Source organism: Quercus robur, chromosome 7, assembly GCF_932294415.1.
Source record: "Quercus robur chromosome 7, dhQueRobu3.1, whole genome shotgun sequence".
Lineage (NCBI taxonomy): Eukaryota > Viridiplantae > Streptophyta > Magnoliopsida > Fagales > Fagaceae > Quercus > Quercus robur.
Window position 1 is genome coordinate 21,059,743 of NC_065540.1, and position 19,973 is coordinate 21,079,715.

Here is a 19,973-nt window from a genome sequence, read left to right on the forward strand (position 1 = left end):
AGGTCGGTTTTTAAAGGTTGGTGGGTTGGGTTGTGAGATTTTTTATTTATTTATTTATTTTATTACAGTGGGTTAGACTTGTCTTATAAATAATCAATATTTGCTATAATGGAACAAAGTGTAATTAAATATCCACAAGTAAGAATCAAACCATCAAGTCTTTGTTATAAAATCCATTAAACTAAAACTTTAACAATAAAGTCTCCAAATACAATCTCAATTAGTTTCATGAATACTAAACTCACTATCTTAAAAAACCATAATAAAACAGCCCTTCAACTAACATAGCTCCGAAAGAAGTCTTCAACCTATGGCTCTAATGATCTACCACCAAACAATATTTCAATGCTCTAATTTGAATGGGTGGAGAAAGGGAGGGTAAACTAGAAGCTCAATAAGAGACCACATAACATGAGGATGTTTTTCAAAACAAAATAATAGTATCATTTATAAAATATAATCTTTGCAAAACAGTTACAAATAGTTTTAACAGTAATATAATATATTCAATAAAATTGTTAGAAAGAAAACATTTAACTATAACACTGTAATCAGTAAATAAAATAGTAACCACTTTAGTTAGCCAAAATACACTAATAGGTAGAAAAAAAAAATATTATAGTAATAAACAACTTTTCCACTTATAAAGATTAATAACAATAAAATAATAGTTTGATATGAAAAACATTAAACATTAGTCAGACAAAGACTTAAGCCGGTAAATACTCGGTGGGTGATTTGTATGGGAAACGATAACACTAACCTCAAAGAGGCAATACTGGCTCCAAAGAGTAAATGATAATACTGGCTTCAAAGAGCAAACAATAACACTGCACCACACCACAATAGTACTACATTGGCCGAAGGCCAACACTTAATCGTGTGTTGGCAAAAGTTGCAAACTATCTAACTGACCACTTGAAAACGTTCTTACTTTATTATAATATAGTCAATATCAATCATTTATCATATAATGGATATTTTCTCAAAAATATAGTTTTTGAGTCATTCTTAATATGTACAGTTTCAAAATAAATTTCTTCTTTTTTTTCAAAATCTTGTAGTCTCTCTACCTTTCACGTGGCTGACTTAAAAATACCCAGTATATATACCTTTAAAATAACATTCCAATTCAATCTAGGAAAACCAATCCCAATCCAATTAGTACTCTTAAATAAATTCAATTTTACACATTAAATACATTTCCTACTTGGGCTAGAATTAATGTTTCCTACTTGGGATAGAATTTAAGACCCATTAAAACTTAAATTAGCTTCCAAGACTTTAATTTCCAATTAAACTCAAATTAAGGTTGTTTAGATAGGCTAGACCACTGCACACCCTTGGTGCAATAGTCACTCCACAAGTATAAGTGCTTGTGGGGTGGGGGGGGGGGGTAAGAGCCAGGGTTCAAGTCTCTAGAAGGGAGCTTCACACACATATACACTTAGATTAGGCTAGAGTAAAAATTATATCTTGTATACAAAAAAAGATAGGTTAGAGCTCTAAAGGATTTAATAACACTTAAACTCCTAATCCAAATAGGTTTTAATCTCTTATCATTTTCCTTAACTGATAAGGAGGCTACTCCTAATCTAAATAGGTTTTAATCTCTTATCATTTTTCTTAACTGATAAGGAGACTAAGAGTTTAATATGAATAATCCACAAAATAACTCTCATGTTACATCTTCTTTTATTTATTTTCTTTGTAGTGATCATAATATAAAATAATATCACCTTCAAAATAAATTAAATAATTCATCAATTTCACTCTAGAAGCAATTAAATTAAATGTAAGTAAGGAGGGTGTTACAGTCGGGTTGGGTTTAGTCATAATATTCATAAATCTACCTAACCTAACCAAACCTACCTATATTTAATATATATATATATATATATATATTTAAATTAAAAAAATATTATACAATTTTGTTATTTATTTTTTTGCCCATCTTCCTATATAAAACCTAAATGCTAAGTTCTCCTTGTATAGTTTGTATTGGTTTGGTGTTGTGCTCAAGATTATTTGATTATAAATTTGCTCTTATTTGTGGCAGGGTTGTTCTAATGCTCAATTTAATAATAATAATAATAATAATAATAATTGTCCAACCTCCAACTCGATCCACGTGGGTTGGCTTGGCTTGGATCCCTATAATGGGCTAGGTTAGGTTAGATTTTTTTAACCTACCGTGGTGGGTTGGGCTGAAAAAACCCTTCAACTTGACCCGTGTACACCCCTACTCACTTTGATATTCTGAAGCATGTGTTGTGTACCTCACTGAACAAGTAATTGACATGTAGTTGAAAAGCTAACAAACTATTACTTCATAATAAATGTGATGTTACTAAAATACCTAGACTGGCCACAATTCAAAATAAGGGTGTTGTAATCACTCCATAAATATAAATGCTTGTGAGGAGTTGAGGGCAAGAGTTGGGGTTCAAGTTTTTAGGAGGGAGATTCACACACATATGCATTTAGATTAGACTAGAGTAAAAATTCTATTTTGTATATATAAAAAAAGGGTGTTGTGAAAATGTTTTGAGATTTTGATGTACTCAATTTTATTGAGAAATTTTAGGGGCACAATAAAATTCACCACATTTTTATAACACCCTTATTTTAAGATATGCTGGGTGCTAATATAATATATTTTTTATTATATTTTATTTTGACTTATTGTGAGCTGGCAACTCAACTTATTATACGAAATATTTCATAACTTTTTATCATAATTTTGAGATGATAGACTATAAATGATTGCCTATCACTTGTACATAGATTCACCATTTTTTCCTTACCACTCACACTTTACCACATCATATATTCATAATTATGACAAAGAAGTGTGAAAGTTTGTTTTTCAAGATTTTTTCATTTTACCTACGCAGAAGAATTAAAAAAATAAACTAAGAAAGAAAATCAATTGAAGATCAAGTCAATGGGAGGCCAAGTTGGCCAACTAGGAATTAAAATAAAAGAATATCAATAAAAGAATATACTCTTTTGGATACGTTGACTTTTCATTTTCCTCTTTGATTTCTGTCGTGCACCACTGTCCCGCATATACTATTTACCTATTTGACAGAGTATTAAGGCATATTATTATTTATTATTGCGCACTTTTGGCACAATGATTACTCTGTAAATATAAGTATTTGTCAGGTATGTCATGTATGAGGTAAAGGTCGAGATTCAAGTTTTTAAGAGAGGATTTTACACACATATATACTTAGATTTAAGTTAGAATAGAATTTCTATCTTATATTAAAAAAAAAAAAAAGATTATTCAATGCATGGCTGTCATGGCTGTGATGCTCCCATATGGTTTAGCAATGGCCTATGAGTTTTGTATTAGGGGTGTCAAATCGAGTTAACGTGTTGGGTTCGTATCGTGTTGAGGTAAGGGTATTCGACCAAATGGCTCAACCCTAACCCGACCAATTTAATAATCGCGTCATGATCCTTCAATCCTAACCCGACCTGTTAATAAGATGGGTTAACCTGACCCAACCCATTTGACACACTTAATAAACAAGTCGTGTTGGGTTGACACAAATGTAACACAACCCATTTCAATCTACATAATATTAAATATAATATCCATCTAGAAATTTTTTTTTTTTATTAACATCCCAAAAGTATTGTATACACTTCAAGTCTTCAACTTATATTCAAAATAATATATTTCAACAAAAATATAACATTCATCTAGAAATAAGTTTTTTACACTCCAAAAGAAGTGCATACACTTCAATCCAAATTCAAAATAACATAGTTTAACAAAAATAAAATAACATAGTTCAATAAAAATATAATATCCTTGGAACTTGCCAAATACTAAGTATCAATATTGAAAGAATTGGAGCAAACAGTAGACTAAAGTTTATAGAATAAAAAATTATGTAGAAAAAATTACTGCAGAATTTTAAAACACCAAAAAAATGGTTTTATTTAATTCTAAAACTCACTAAACATGAGAGAGAGAGAGAGAGAGAGAGAGAGAGAGAGAGAGAGAGAGAAATAATTGGTTTGAGACATTGAGTTTGAGAATTGGACGTGAGACTATAAGATAGTAGAATGAGTAGTACGACTGAAATAAAAAAAGAAGAAGTAAAATTAGATATTTATAAGAATGTTTAGAGATTTAGGGTTTGTTGGATTTAGAGATCTAGGGTTTGTAAAGTTTCAATTTCCAATTATATCCATTGTTAGTTTTTGTAATTATTCACTTTTCTTTTTAAATTTAAAATATATGATGGATATAAAAGGTATTTGACAAATCTAAAATAAAATGAATATTTATTTTTTATACGAGTTAAACAGGTTGTGTTAAGTGGGTCATTTCGGGTTGATACAAATAAATTGATGTGTCAAACGTGTCTATTGCGAGTTACGCGGGTTGACCCGCTTATGACATGTTTCTTATTATGTCGCTTTTGAGTTGACTCGTTTATGACTCAAACCAATTAAGGCCCAACCCTAACTTGCAAAAACTCGTATCAGGTTCATGTTGTGTTCGCGGGTTGGATCAAACATTGACATCCCTATTTTGTATTATCCCAAAATACAAGAACTTGGGGGGGAAAAGTACAATTAAAACCCTCCACCTGTTTTGGGATAAAATAAATTTATACTTTTTATAGTAAAAATATAATTTATATCTGAAGGAATAATCCAGTATTCAAAGAATATGAATACTCTCATTTAAATAGTAATAAGAAAAAAAGGAAAGCCGGCAAAAATGAAACGTATATTATAAATTTTTGGTGAATTTTCATTTTAGTTTACCAAGTTTAAATTTTGTAAACGCTTTCATTTGAGTCATTTTGTTCATTACCGTTTGAAAATGTCGTTAACTCCATTAAAACAACTTCATTTCAACATTTATAAAATTAAAAATGATTTGAAAATTTTTTTTTGGAATAATTAAAATGACGATATTGTCAAAGCTAATAGTATTTCTATAATAAAAAAAAAAATGCCAGTTTAAATTTAGTGGATTAAATTGACAATTTACTATAAACTTTTAGGATGTAACATATATTTCTATCAAAAAAGATTTTGGAATCTTCCAACCCTCTATGACAGCAATTCTTTTATTAATTAAATTATCATAACAGTTTTTATTTTTAATTAGTACCAGGGAGTAAACGAATGATCAGAAATATATTTTAAGACAACCTTGGCAATCATCAAATGATTGAGACTGATTCTAAAATAAATCTCCGATGACTTCCAATTTTCTTGCTTCCAGTTGGCAACAACTTGACCATCGATAAATAAAGAAATTTATGTCTCATATCTTGTAAATTACAGGTTTACAACATTTAATATTTTCTCGAAAACTAATGCATGTTTAGACTTTAGACGTATATATGACGACTTGATTACGCTACTAGCTATCCAATGATCCATTATTTCCTTTTTTATTTTAATTTTATTTTAAAGAGAGGTGTTTTCCCGACCTAATGGATAAAATAATTCATCAATCTCTAGTTGCAAAAAAATCAGATTTAAGAAGCTAATTAATGCATATCATGACTGGAAAGTAATATATATTCCGTAATCACTGAAATTAACTATAGTTCATTGCTTCAAAAAAATGTGTTGTATTACTTGTATATAGTATAACTTGTTTCATAATCATTCCTTAAAAGTAATCCTCTCCTATTTGTGTTTATTTGTTTATTAAACCATATAAATGCATTACATATTTTTAATAAGTCCTCCTCCCTCCCCGGCGACTAAAAGGTTCCTGTAAGCCTCTTTTTTTTTTTTCCTCACAAAAAAAAAAAAAAAAAAAAAAAAAAAAAAAACCTTATGAGACCCAAAAAAAAAAAAAAAAAAGACTTACAGGAACCTTTTAGTCGGCAGGGGAGAGAGGAGGGCTTATTAAAACTATGTAATGCACTCAAAATAAATAAAGACTTACAAGAAATTTTTAGTTGCCGGGGGAGAGGAGGGCTTATTAAAAATATGTGATGCATTTATATAGTTTAACAAACAAATACACAAATGTGAGAGGATAACTTTTAAGGAATGATGATAAAACAAGTTATACCATACATAACATATTATTTAAAGCAATGTAGGACAATAATCTTTTTTTTTTTTAGAAACAAATAAATACATGTATGGTAGAGGGAAAAAAAAAAGTTTTTTAACACAAAGTCACATCACAAACTTTACTCTTAAATATGTTATTATTTGAATTTAATTATATATATATATATATATAAAAAGTTTGGGTCCGAAATTTTTTTTTTTTCTTTTTTTTGGGTGGCTCCGCCAGTATTCATGAAATCCAAAAAAATTGACGGCACTTATCTATATGAAGTATAACGTGACATTAGTTACTCATAACTATCCCAATGAAGATTCTCAGAAAAAAAAAAAAAATCCCAATGAAAAGGACAGTTTGCTTAACAAAAAAGATTTTATGTGTGCTTTCTTTAAAGTATGTTCTAAAATGGCTAGATAAAGCTGCTAGCTAGATAACTTAAGTTTCTGCAAACACAACACAGTACCAACTCAAATGCCCAATCAGAACTCAGAAATCCATTGGATGATCAGTTTTTGAAATGGTTGTGTGTATTTTAATAATAGACATACAGAAAGCATGGAGATTCCTTACAATTGCGCACGTTCCAAGAAATCCATGTTGTCTAATATAAATAGGAGCTTCCTATTCTTTCCCTCTTCATCTCTCTGCAGTCTTTTCTCAAATGATGATGGGTCGCTTTCAATTTTTGCTAGCATGCGCTTTAGCTCTTCTATCTTCTTCAATAACCTCTGCAGAAACAGTGGAACATTTTTTCCATGTAACTAGCTTATCCATTTGAATGTTTTTCTATTTCTTGCTGTGTTTTTCCTAGTAGTAAATGAGTGCAATGGGGTGGGGGAAAAATGGTCTTTAGCACTATTAGCATTACATAGGAACAAATTATTTTCCACAACTATTGATATGAATTGTTATAATTACTGCATGCTTAAAATGATATCAATATTGTATTCGAGTTGAAGTGATGTTGTAATCACAACAAATATTTTAGCAGTTGTGTAAAAACGTTCAGTCTAGCATTACTTTTTGTTCTGTTGACTTACTTAATAGTTAACTTGGAATAATCGTTAGTGTAAGCCTAGACTTTAGAAATGCTATTCCTTTTGCTCTTCAATTCCTTCCTCACCAATCAACTTAGCTATGTGAGGAGTCGACTATTACCTCATGTACCTATATTTGAGATGTACGTAATTAACAGTACAGAATTTGAAGTACATCAAAATTTTGTTATTATAACAATTCTTAATTATTATTATTGTTACAGGTGCGAAACCTGACAGTCCAACGGCTGTGCCACGAGCAAGTGATAACTACAGTAAATGGAACTCTGCCTGGTCCAGTAATAAGCGTTCGAGAGGGTGACGACCTTGTGATCCACGTAGTCAATCAGTCTCCCTATAATATTACTATCCACTGGTAAATCCTTATTATGCTATACAACTAAAAGTCTGCTTAGCCATTGTCATTCTTTTTTTTTGGGTATTTAATTATAAGGTAAAAAGAGGCTTCCATGCTTTCATTGGAAAACAATAAGAAATTAAAGTTATTTATGCATGTGTACAACTTGTTAATAAAAAGAATGATATTAATCCGTTGAGAATGCCCCAAAATTTAAGGCTAGGACATGTAGTTGTTGTTGTTGTTGATGCGGTATACTACTTTTTAAAAGAAAGAACCAACCGTTGACATATTAGTATATAATTAAATAAAGGATTATTTTGGAAAGAGAATAAGTTTACGAATACATGAAGATATATTTTGCGATACAATATAGGTAAATTATTATTGTGTCGCCATGGAAATTTTGATACAGGCATGAAGTGTTTCAACTATTGAGTGCATGGGCAGACGGACCTTCATATGTAACTCAATGTCCCATACATCCTAGCCAAACTTATACTTACAGATTTAAAATCACTGGACAAGAGGGGACTCTTTGGTGGCATGCTCATGTCTCGTGGCTCCGTGCAACTGTCTATGGAGCACTTATTATCAAACCAAGATTTGGAAACTTTTATCCATTTCCATCTCCTTACAAAGAATTTCCGATCTTATTGGGTATCAACTTCTAACACTCTTACTTGTTTGATCATATGGATAATGGAAGAATAGAAATTTCTAAGTAACAATGAAGTTTATCAGCAAAACTATTCTGTTGTTGGGCAATGCATAGAAACACATACAACATTGGCCTAATTCCTAATGTAAATAAATAGCTAATGGTCCTTTAAATGTGATTGCAGGGGAGTATTGGGATGCTAATGTTGTTGATGTCGAGAACCAAGGTCTCGCAACAGGTGCCGCACCTAACATTTCCGACGCTTTTACAATCAATGGACAACCTGGTGATCTCTACTCATGTTCTGAAACTGGTATGTAATAATCAGTCACTGTGAATCTTTCTCTCATGAATCTCTTTTCACTAACTTGGTATCTCTGACTTTAGTTGATTGTATCTCTTTTTATTATATATTTATATATTATTTGTATGAGTGTGTGTTTGATATGGATTGTATGTGTTATTTATTTATTTTTGTTATAATGTTATTGGGGTGAAAGTGTGCATGTATAGTATAAATATAATATAATTTAATAATTAGGAAATATAGATGGTTTGTTACATGTATGTATATTGTTATCATGTTATAATAACATTTTTCTTATAGACTTAGTGATTAAAAAAATAGTAAATTTAGTAATTCTTCAAACATTTGATTGGTTAAGTAGACACATACTGTATTATTTATATATGTATGGATGGGTGTGGCTCTTTGGATCAATAATTAATACAATGCATGTGGGTTGAGTTTTGTCATCTAGTTTAAAAAAAAAAAAAAAAAAAAAAACAATAACAAATAGATAATGACAATTGCATAAAAATACAAAATGTTATACAACTTTACAAAATAAAATGGTTACACCTATCTACATTGACAATAAATAATAAAATTTATAATGATGTCAAAATATGAAAACTAGTAAAAGGAAATAGTAAAATATCATACATTCGTGTCTTTTTTTTTTGGTCTATAACTCGATATATTTAAGTTATTTTTTTATTAAATTTTTTAAAATTTAAGTTTTTTAATGACACCTCGAAAAGAAATCCTGAGATCGCCACTACTCACACACACATTGAAGTTTAGCAAAAAAAAATAAAAATAAATAAATAAATAAAAAATAATCAATCACTCACAAATCCCCTCAATTTGAGTTTTATCTTTCCCTCACGACTTGTTGACTAAAATTTTTTAAAGAAAGAGCAGCTACACTTTTTGTCACAACTTGTTAAAGCAGTCGAGTATATAAGAGTGGTGAACAGACGAAATCATTTTCACGTAAACTGATCAGATTTTTTTCCTCCATTCCTAATCCACCATTTCGGTGTTGATAAAAGCCATGAAACAAAAATTGTGTTCACTTTCTCTTATTATTAAGGGGGTTCTTTTCCAATTTTTTCAGGCACATATAAGCTTGAGGTGATCCAAGGAAAGACCTATATGTTACGCATCATTAACGCTGCACTCAATAACCAACTGTTTTTCAAAATAGCCAATCATAAAATGAAAGTCGTAGCAATTGATGCTGCTTACACCGCACCTTATGTCACTGATGTTATTGTCCTTTCTCCCGGCCAAACCACTGATGTTCTTTTCACCGCTGATCAACCTTTGGGTTCTTACTACATGGCCGCAAGACCCTACATTACTGCCCAAGGCATACCGTTCGATAACACAACCACAAGTGGCATCATTGTCTATCAGGGTGCCAAGTCATCAGCAACTCCCATAATGCCAGCCCTACCAGCTTTCAATGACACACCCACAGCTTACAAGTTTTACTCCAATCTCACTGGCTCTCCACTTGGGCCCCATTGGGTTCCAGTGCCACGTCAGGTGGACGAGCACATGCTTATCACATTTGGGATAAATCTCGCACCGTGTGGAGAAGGGAGTGCCACTTGTGCAGGTCCATTTGGGCAGCGATTGTCTGCGAGCATGAACAATGAATCATTTCAGCTCCCTAGTAAATTGTCAATGTTACAAGCATTCTTTTACAATAATAAGAATGGGGTTTATACAACTGATTTTCCAGATAACCCTCCATCGGTGTTTGATTACACCAACTCGAGCAACGCTTTCAATCAGTCCATGTTATTTGCACCAAAGAGTACAAAAGTAAGGACACTGAAGTTCGGTTCAACAGTGGAGATTGTTCTTCAGAACACAGCCTTAATAGCAACAGAGTCTCATCCTATCCACTTTCATGGTTTCAACTTCCATGTGTTAGCACAGGGTTTTGGAAATTATGACTCCGAAAATGATCCCCGAAAGTTCAATTTCGTCAATCCACAAATACGTAATACTATAGCCGTGCCAACTGGGGGTTGGGCTGTTATCAGATTCACAGCAAAAAATCCAGGTTATATTTCTATCTTGCCTTTTTTTTTTTTTTTTGTTTTCTCTTATATTATTATTATTATGTTACACAAATTCAATGGATCTTAAATCTATAATTTCATCTATAATAATATTATTAGATATGGAGAAGAAACTGTAATTCAAATTAGATGTAACTGATATTTTTCTATTAACACTTCTTGCCGTGTAAGTTTGTAACTATCTGACTTTTCTATTTAGTACAAAAGTTCACATGAACTTAAGGAACATAAAGAATCTTAGATGAGAAGGAGTTTCATGATGCATATAAATATAGTATGCAATTTAACAAACTCATTAATTATTTTAATTAAGGTGAAATACAATTAACACTCATGATGTTTGGGTTACGTTATTGCCAACTAGTTTCAAAACTTTTTGAAATTGACAAACTTAGTCCATAATCACCATTAGAAAAAGAGGTTAAAATGAGTAATGGTTTAGAGTTAAAGTTGGGCTTACTGGTAAGTGATCAAGTTAGTTAATTTTGAAAAGTTTTAGTCTTAAACCTACCTGGTATTAGCTCAAACCTCAATTTAGCTGTATTTTACTTTATTATGACAGAAAAAGAAAATTAAAGAACCCTGAATATTGGCAAAACTACAACTATTGTTAACCGGGAAAAAAAAAAAAAAATCATTGTAAAAACAACATACACTTATATTAGAAAAGTCCATTCTTTGAAAACAGAAAAATAGTTATTCTATTTTTTTTTTCAAGCTCGGCAATATAATATCTAGTCATTTTGGTTGACAGTTTTGTTTCATTTTTTCACACGTTAATGATCGAGTTCTATAAGCGATTCTTTCAAATAAATACTCAAGAAAGTTGCAAATCTCATTTTCTGATAATAGATCTTTTATACAGTTTAGCATTATTACAATGTCATTTACTTATGATAATTTAGACTGGTGGATTATATTAACTAAATTGGTATGTCACTCATATTATTAAAAAAAAATCCAAGTTTAAGATTGAAGAAACATGTGGATCAAACTTAAAAAATTAGCTGCAACAAGAAAACCTTAAAAATTTATAAAAATAAGATTTTTTTTTTTTTTTTTTTTTTTTTTTGTAATTGCATAATTAAATTAAAACTTTTGGTGTATCCGTAAGTTAGTTTTCTTTGACCGAGATTTAAACCAATCTTCTTAATTAGTTTGTCACTTATGTTTGATGAAAAAATGAACCACGCAGGTGTTTGGATGGTACATTGCCATCTGGACGTGCACTTGCCATGGGGTTTGGGCATGGCTTTTGAAGTTGAGAATGGACCCTATTCTACGCTGCCTCCACCGCCAAATGATCTACCCAAATGTTAATATTTCTTTCACGGTGTCACCGTTGTTAATGTTTTCTTATATTCTTTCATTCTTTATTTGTAATTTGGTTTTTCAAATTTCTCATGATTGGTTTGCAACAAATTTGTCACAAATTTTCTTTTTGGTTGATACCTTAAATTAGGGGAAGGGGATCAAACCCGACCTCGCCGTTAAGGAGAATAAAAGGTGCCAACAATGTCATTGGCATTTGTGATGAAGTTAATCATTAATCATTTCTTGTTCTATCCATTATTTATTAATTGTATTAAATAATTATAGTCATTTTCGATTTCCTTGTCTTATTATTGTTATTATTTTTTTTAAATTCGCCTTTTTATTTGTCTTCTCTCACTCAAATCTTGTGTTATAAAAGTCAAAGATCAAAATTCCCTTAAATCATATATATGGTAGTGCTTTTTCTCAAAAATATATATATATATGGTGGTGCTATATATGTGCACTACAATTTCACAACAAAATTTAGGTGGCAAACCGCTATTAATTCTCATTTAGACATTACTTTTTTACTTACCATTAATAACTTGCCCCATAAGTTTTGTTATAAAAATATTATTCTCGTAGTTTTATTCAATATATATTATATTAAAGCAGAAGCCCAAGCAAAATTCAAATTGAATTCAAATTAATTCTTAATTGTTCTCTAATTTTGCGCCATGTATTTTATTTATTTTTCTTAATTTTGGTGCCAAGTAACACCATAATACACAATACGAAAGCTGAAATGAACACCTCACCCACCTTGGTAAAATCACCTTATCATCATTAATGTTGAATGTTTTCATGCTTAAAACGCAGCTTCCAATTTAGTATTACAAATCTTAATTGGGGTGGATCATGCAATTGTTAATTTATGGGGTGAGACTAGTTGTTAGTATTTTATAAATTGGCCACTTAAAAACTTCGTTTATTTGTTATGGGATCAATTCTAAATCTGTTGGAATTTGTTTCAATTCTTTTTAAGCTATTGGTTGGTATAGCTTTGTTTTTGCTAAAAAAAAGAAAAAAGAAAAGAAAGAAAACTGCCTACTTGAAATTCTTGAGGATCATATTGTGAATGGGGTAATACTGAGCAAATGGCTCTTAAATTTGATGTCTATAGTTTTGGTTTTGTCATTGCAGAACTATTGAATAATAGAATGGAGTTTTATTTGGGATGTGGCATTGCGGATGGTGTTTTGGCTTGTATGTTTTAAAAGTAGTTTTGTTTTTCCTATATGGCAAAACAATTTTCTCCCAACGTATTATTATATATAGTATTAGGTTAGATTAGTTTATTATTTGTTTTTGTTAGGTTCTAAATGTTTAGAACGATTGGCAAATCGTGAACACAAACTTGTTTAGATATAGATTTTAGAGTCTATAGGTATTATTAGACAATGCTCAAGGTGATTCAAGTCAAGATTCAAGAACATACAAGTTGCAGGAAGAAGATTTCATAATTTGCCTGGTTCGATCGATCGAAAGATAGGCTCGACCGATCAAAATTCGTATCTGCAGAATTTTAATTAAGCCCAAACAGCAGTTTAAGCCCATTAAGGATTAGGGTTTCTAATCTACTTCTTCCATTATATAAAGGAAACCCTAAGCACGTTTTATAAGGCTTTTTAGAGAGAGAAGAATGTGCCTCTTTTGTATTTAGGGTTTTGTACCTAAAAAGCTTTCTTATATTTTCTACCGGTGTTATTTCTTGAAGAATCTCAAGATCCGGTGTTGTAGAAGTTGTTGCCTTCTCTAACTATCAAAGGTGCTGATGATCTAAACCTTCAAGGGCGGTCTTGGAGTCACAAACAGGAGAGTTTGTGTTGCTAAACCTTTGAGTGTGATCTCAAAGTCACAAACATGGGTGTTTGTGTTTTGCAAAAGCCAATGAAAGAAGTAGTTCGTCGACTCGGAGCTATCATGGGGTCGTGGTAGTAAGTTTCCTACTCGAGGTAGTAATAGGATGTTAGTGGTCTAAGTCGCTATTATATAAATTTCAATTCTTTCTAGTGGATTTGTTTTTTACCTTGAGGATAGCTAGATTAAATCCTCCTTAGGTTTTTTACCAATTTGGTTTTCCTAGGTTATCATATCGTTATGTTCTTTATTTTCCACACTTTACAATGATATGATATATTTGTGTTAACCTAGATCTGATTAATTTGACTAAGTAGTCTCTTGGCTAATTAATTAGGTTAATCTGGTTGTGTTTTAAGGGGTCTAAAAACTTACAGTTTTTATTCTTTTTCTCTCATACCTTATTTGTAATTTGATTTTCAAACTTTAACATCACTGGTTTGCAACGCATTTGTGACAAGTTTTTTTATTTATTTTTTGGTTGCTATATTAAATTTGGGGGGAGGGGGGTGGAATCAATATAACTGACCTCCCCTTTTGAGACTAGAAGTTACCAACTAATTCATTATCATTTGGTGGGTTCTGGTTAGCTCAATTGGTAAAAATTTTAATGGTTGAATAAAAGATTTGGTGTTCAATCCCCACCTACACAAAAAACAGATTGGTGTCTTGGTTTGATGATAATGAGCACAATCCTTAGAATCAGTTGTCATAGGTTGAAACTCTATAATAATAATTAAAACACCATTGGCATTTGTGATGAATTTGATCATTAATCAACTCTTGTTTTGTCCATTTTATTAATTACATTTTTGGATAAAATAATTAAAAATTTTAAAATTTTCTTGTCTTTAGAAATATGTTTTCCTTAATTCACCTTATTTTTTCCCTCCTTTCTTTCAAAATCATATGCTATATTGTATCTTACTAAATTAAGTCCAAGATCAAAATTCTCTAGAATCATATAATATTATATTAAATACGTTTAAGTACAATCAAAATCCAAATTGAATCTAAATTAGCTCTTTATTTATTGATGTCTAATTTTGTGCCATGTGTCTAATTTAATTTAATTAAATTTGGTATCAAGTAACCTATTTATAATATTTGATGCAAAAGCCGAAATAGAAACCCTACTCACTTTGGTAATACCACTTGATCATCGCCATTGTTGAATGAGTTCCAAACTAGTATTACATTTAATTTTGAATCTAGGGGTGGATCATGCAATTGTTAATTTGTGGGGGTGAGACTAGTTATGATTATTTTCTATTTGAGAGGCCACTAAATAAAAAAGGCGTTTTGATTATTGGATCAATTCTAAATCGTTTGAGATTTGTTTTATTCTTCTTGAGCTATTGGCCGGTTTCTTTTTTTCCACTATATATAAAAGACGATTGCCCTACTTCAAATTATTTAGATCACAATCAATAAGGGTAATATTGAGCAACCATGGTTCTAGCTCCCATGTCTGTCTTGATCTTATTGGCTAAGATCAATTTCCAAATCCCAACACTTAATGACATTACCCAAAAAAGATAAAATACCCAAAAGCAAACCACACCATTTTTGGCCAAATCCTAGGTTAGATACTCTGAATTTTAGCTCCCACTGACATTACCCAACAGAGACAAACACTTAAAAAGGAGCTCATACCATTTTTGGCCAAATCTTTTGATGGATACTCTAAAAATTCTCTTGCTAATCAGACTCAATGTTTTTCATCCTTTGCTAATATCTCCCTAAGCTACACTATAAAAGGAAAGTATCATCTACTCATCAAAGGGAGACGAATTCCTCTAAAAATCTCCATTAATATTGCTATTTTCAGCCCTTAATTCAGAAATAGTTCCTTTTTAGTTCATAGATCAACTCTCTTGGTCCATTAACAAGGACGAAGTTATTCTTGGACCTCCCCCCACCACCCCCCCCCCACCCCAAAAAAAGCATAATCACTAGCCCTTAGTCCAAACAACAACAAAATATAGTCCAAATATCAAAAACAATTTTTTTTTTTTTTAAATATTAACCACTGATACAATTTCTATCCCTTCAAAATCTTGAAGGAAAAAAAAAAACCATATTATGAAATCATATTAATTTCAAAAACTAGACCTCTAATTTAATACTTATCACAGATATTGAATCATTGCACCCACACCTTCACTTCATGCCAAAGAGGCCCACAGAAGACTTGTTACTCCTCATCACTCTTGTTAGACCAATTTAGGACGAAATTGCCTTATGCCATTTTCACCCAATTATATAGCCTTATGCCCCCCTTCCCAAACTAATTAAGAAAATGCTCCTCTTTTGAAACTCGACTTTCTCAAAATCGAGTTAAGTCCTATAGTGACGTTTTTAAGGCCCTATAGTGGCGTTTTGTAACTCGAGCTCCATGAAATTGAGTTATAGGTAATAAAATTGCCTATAACTCGATTTCATGAAGTATAACTCGATTTCATGGAGCTCGAGTTACAAAACGCCATTATAGGGCCTTAAAAACGTCACTATAGGTCCTTAAAAAGGCCACTATAGGGCTCTAGAATTATTTTTTTTAACTCGATTTTGAGAAAATCAAGTTACAAAAGAGGGGCATTTCCCTAACTAGTTTTGGAAGAGGGGCATAAGACTATATAATTTGGGTGAAAATGGCATGAGGCCATTTTGTCCGATCAATCTACCATTGGCCATTGTGGAGGCCAAACACTCTACAAGGAAACCTGGGCCTTAGGAGAATTGGGTCCCCAAATGTATTTGTATTTATGGGCTGAACACAAACCTACAATGGGAGATTCCTGAAGTAGTTCTTGGATTGATGGATTACAAACTCACTATGTTACGCTTTTAAAATGACTTGCTATGAATACTCTCCATTCTACTAAGCTCTACTCATGTGATATGAGCATACCACTTTTTGTCCCCAGATGGTGTTCTCTTTTTTCTCTCATGTTTCTCTCCCTTTCTTTAGTTTCCAACCATTTTTTTTAGCCTTCTCTCCCTATTTATACCCTTCTTTGAGTGGGCTCATGATGAGGGAATCTCCTACATGTCAGTGGGTACCTCCATTTACGAGATGAGAGTGGCTCCTTCAGTCTGGGCCACTATTCCCTGTATCAAATCTCATGTCAGAGGAGTGACCCACCTTCTGCAGTTGAGGTGACCTTCTAGTAACTTGCGTCTAACGGTGGATTCTCCCAATGCACTATCTCCACTCCTCGACGTATGTGCACCTACAGATATGTAAGTCGAGGTGTTCTTTTCCCCGGGTCTCCCTTAACTCTTAGCTAACATGGGTCGTTATTGGGTGGAGATCATCATGGGTAGGGGCCTATATTACTCAGTAAATGGGCCCACAATTCTCAACCCCTACAACCACCTACTATTTGTTTCAATACACTTTTCTTTATAAGAAGTAAAGTTAAATAGTTGAATTGGTAATGGGACATGTGGTCAGCAATGTCAGTAGGATATTAGAAAAAAAAAAAGAATGAATTTTATGTATTCAAGCCTCAAAACCACTTACATTAGTCAAATTAAAAATTTGTAAAGTTGCTACAATAATTGTGTAAATTTACACTAATACTATTCACTTTGCATATAGTTTTTTATTCTTTCATTACATATTCCAATGATGAAGGAAGAGACAAGCCAAAAAATGTGTAAATTTGCAAAATTACTACAATAACTATGTAAATTTACACTAAACTATTTATTTTGCATTGCAATATATTAAGAAACAGCTCTTTTATGTATTTTCATTTGTTGATATTTTGTTAATACCAAATAAACAGTAGTTTGGATTTTCATTATAAACAAAAATTTTGGTTCATACTTTCACCCCCCTCAATGGAATTCCTAACTCTGTCCTTGTCCATAAATAGTTTCTTTTAGTCCATAAATGACCATATTCACTTACCAACAAGCATTCCTTCTATTTTTTAACAAATCCTAGCACCATAAATGTTTCCTAATTAGATATAAGCAGCCTCTCTTTCCCATGGCCAAAAAATAGTTAAGTTTCTTTACCATTTTATTCCCACATCACCATATATTTACTTACCCACTCATATAAGAGTAGTTTCCATCATTTACCATACATCCTTCCACATATTCCTCTTTTGTAATTGTCATATATCATGGGTATAAGAACCTTGGTTAAATATTTGTTGCATTAAGTTGGTCTCCTTTCTCTCCCTTCATTTCATCCTTAGATTTTCCTCTTTTACTTGAAATAATGGAGATTTTAATTTTTGTTTATTGCTATTAGAATGAAGACCATAATATCTTAGTTACTATGGAAGTTTTCCCTCATGTTGACTTAATAATAATGGAGAAATAATATGATTTTTATTATGTAAACACACTTATTAATTTGTTAGATGTTTACCGAGGAAAATTTGTCAAATTTATTGCTAGACCATTTTCCTCTTGTGTACTTAATGGACTCCCTTTTATATTAATAAACTATTGTGGAAATGCATTTTCAGTTTTGTTGTTGTTCTTGCTAAGATACAACCTATATCTCGAGCTAAGGATGAACCCATGCTGTCACATGATACCAAAAGCCTTTTGACCATATCTTAAAGCCCAACATTGGGTCTCAATTTTGGCCTCCCTAAGTATTTTATTAAGGGAATAATAATAATAGAGGAAATACATGATTTTTACTATGCAAATACATTTATTAATTTTCCAAACATCTATTGTTGAATGATTCTCTTGTTGACCACAATAAACTATTGTGGAAATGCATTTTCAATTTTGTTGTTATTCTTGCTAAGATGCAACCTATATCTTGAGCTAAGGATGAACCCATGCCGTAACATGGTACCAAAAGCCTTTTGACCATATCTTAAAGCCCAACATTGGGTCTCAGTTTTGGCCTCCCTAAGTATTTTATTATAATAGAGGAAATACATGATTTTTACTATGCAAATACATTTATTAATTTTCCAGACATCTATCGTTGAACGATTCTCTTATTTACCACTAGACTATTATTTAAGCACTTATTATGGTGGGCCTTCCTTTGTACTACCTTATCTTTGCTAGAGATATTTTTGGGGTCATTTTATAATCTTTGTTGGGTGCAATCCGGACCTTAAGCAAAAATGGATCTTTCTCACTACACCACACTACAAAAAATGCCGACTATAGCCGCGTTTTTTTAAGCTATGTTTACAAAAAATGCGGCTATAGCCAAGTTTGTAACAAATGCGGCTACAACCATATACCTATAGCCACATTTTAGAAAACATAGCTATAGCCCATTTCTGTAGCCGTGTTTATAAAGTTTGCAGCCGCGTTTTATTGGGTAGGGCCTACGGCCGCGTTTAAATAACGCGGCTATATATCCAATCAAATTTTTTTTTTTTTAAAAGATGTCCTATAGCTGCGTTTAAGAAATGGATCTTTGAGGGTATGAATATTGTGAGTTTATAATTTTATAGACATTTGATAGAGCTTCATGCATCACATTTCCTCTTCGAGGGGGAGTGCTTGATATTGCTGTTGCTTGGTTGTGGTCCATTGTGTATTCATTCTATGGTCTATCATTAAGATATACTCATTTTCAGGATAAAAGGGGTTTTTTTAGTTGGGTAGGTCTGTATTTTTATAATGCTTTGAAGCTTGGCCTCCAGCTCTAGAATTTCCAAAGCTTCAAGTTGTGCTGGTTTGTGTTTCATTTCTTTGTAATTCAGCTGATACTTCGTGTGTTTCATTGACATATTTTGCAGCATTGACTTGTAGTAATTGTAACAACTTTCATGGGTGATAGAAAGTTAAAAAGAGAGTGTGAAAAATTGGGTAATAGATCTGGACATTTTGAAGGATTTTATTTTGGTTTTCTACTTCTGTTTATTTTGGTTTGGTACTTGCTACTTGTGTTTCAGGAGAGCAAACTCTTGAAGGTTTTGAAGTCAGTTGGGGAAGTGCTGTTGCTACTTGTTGGTTGTGGCTGTATTTCTTTATGCAATTAGAATGTAAAAAATCCTTGTTCTATATTTTTTGTGATGTAAAAAACCTTTTGGCAATTTTTTGTTGGGAACTTGTTTGGTTTTGGCAATGAACTTTAGAAATTTAAGTATCTGTTTATGTAAATTATCTATTTTGTATTTAGTTTTGAGTGCTTGCAGTATGGTTCAATTTGGGTAGGAATCAGCAAGGAAAAAAAGTGGAAAAAAAAAAAAAAAAAAAAACCCTATAGTTGCGTTTTAAAAATGTGGCTATAGACAAAACCAATGTAGGAGGCTTTAGCCACATTTCTAAATGCAGCCCAAA

The 19,973-nt window shown here is 31.8% G+C and overlaps 1 protein-coding gene across 2 annotated transcripts in view; it reads left to right on the top strand.

The window, feature by feature from the left end:
• The first annotated feature begins 6,728 nt into the window (after window positions 1-6,728).
• LOC126692716 (laccase-7-like) overlaps window positions 6,729-19,973 on the top strand; it is a 30,477-nt gene continuing 17,232 nt past the window's right edge. The window contains exons 1-6 of one of the 2 annotated variants that reach the window (XR_007645066.1): window positions 6,729-6,830; window positions 7,335-7,486; window positions 7,884-8,128; window positions 8,314-8,442; window positions 9,533-10,492; window positions 11,707-12,017. Coding sequence is in view for 1 of the 2 variants with exons in the window: in XM_050388416.1 (XP_050244373.1) it covers window positions 6,735-6,830; window positions 7,335-7,486; window positions 7,884-8,128; window positions 8,314-8,442; window positions 9,533-10,492; window positions 11,707-11,831 (1,707 nt within the window). In the remaining variant the exon portion in view is untranslated. Of the gene's footprint in view, window positions 6,831-7,334; window positions 7,487-7,883; window positions 8,129-8,313; window positions 8,443-9,532; window positions 10,493-11,706; window positions 12,050-19,973 lie in introns of those variants that run through there. The other variant, XM_050388416.1, reaches the window with a different exon arrangement.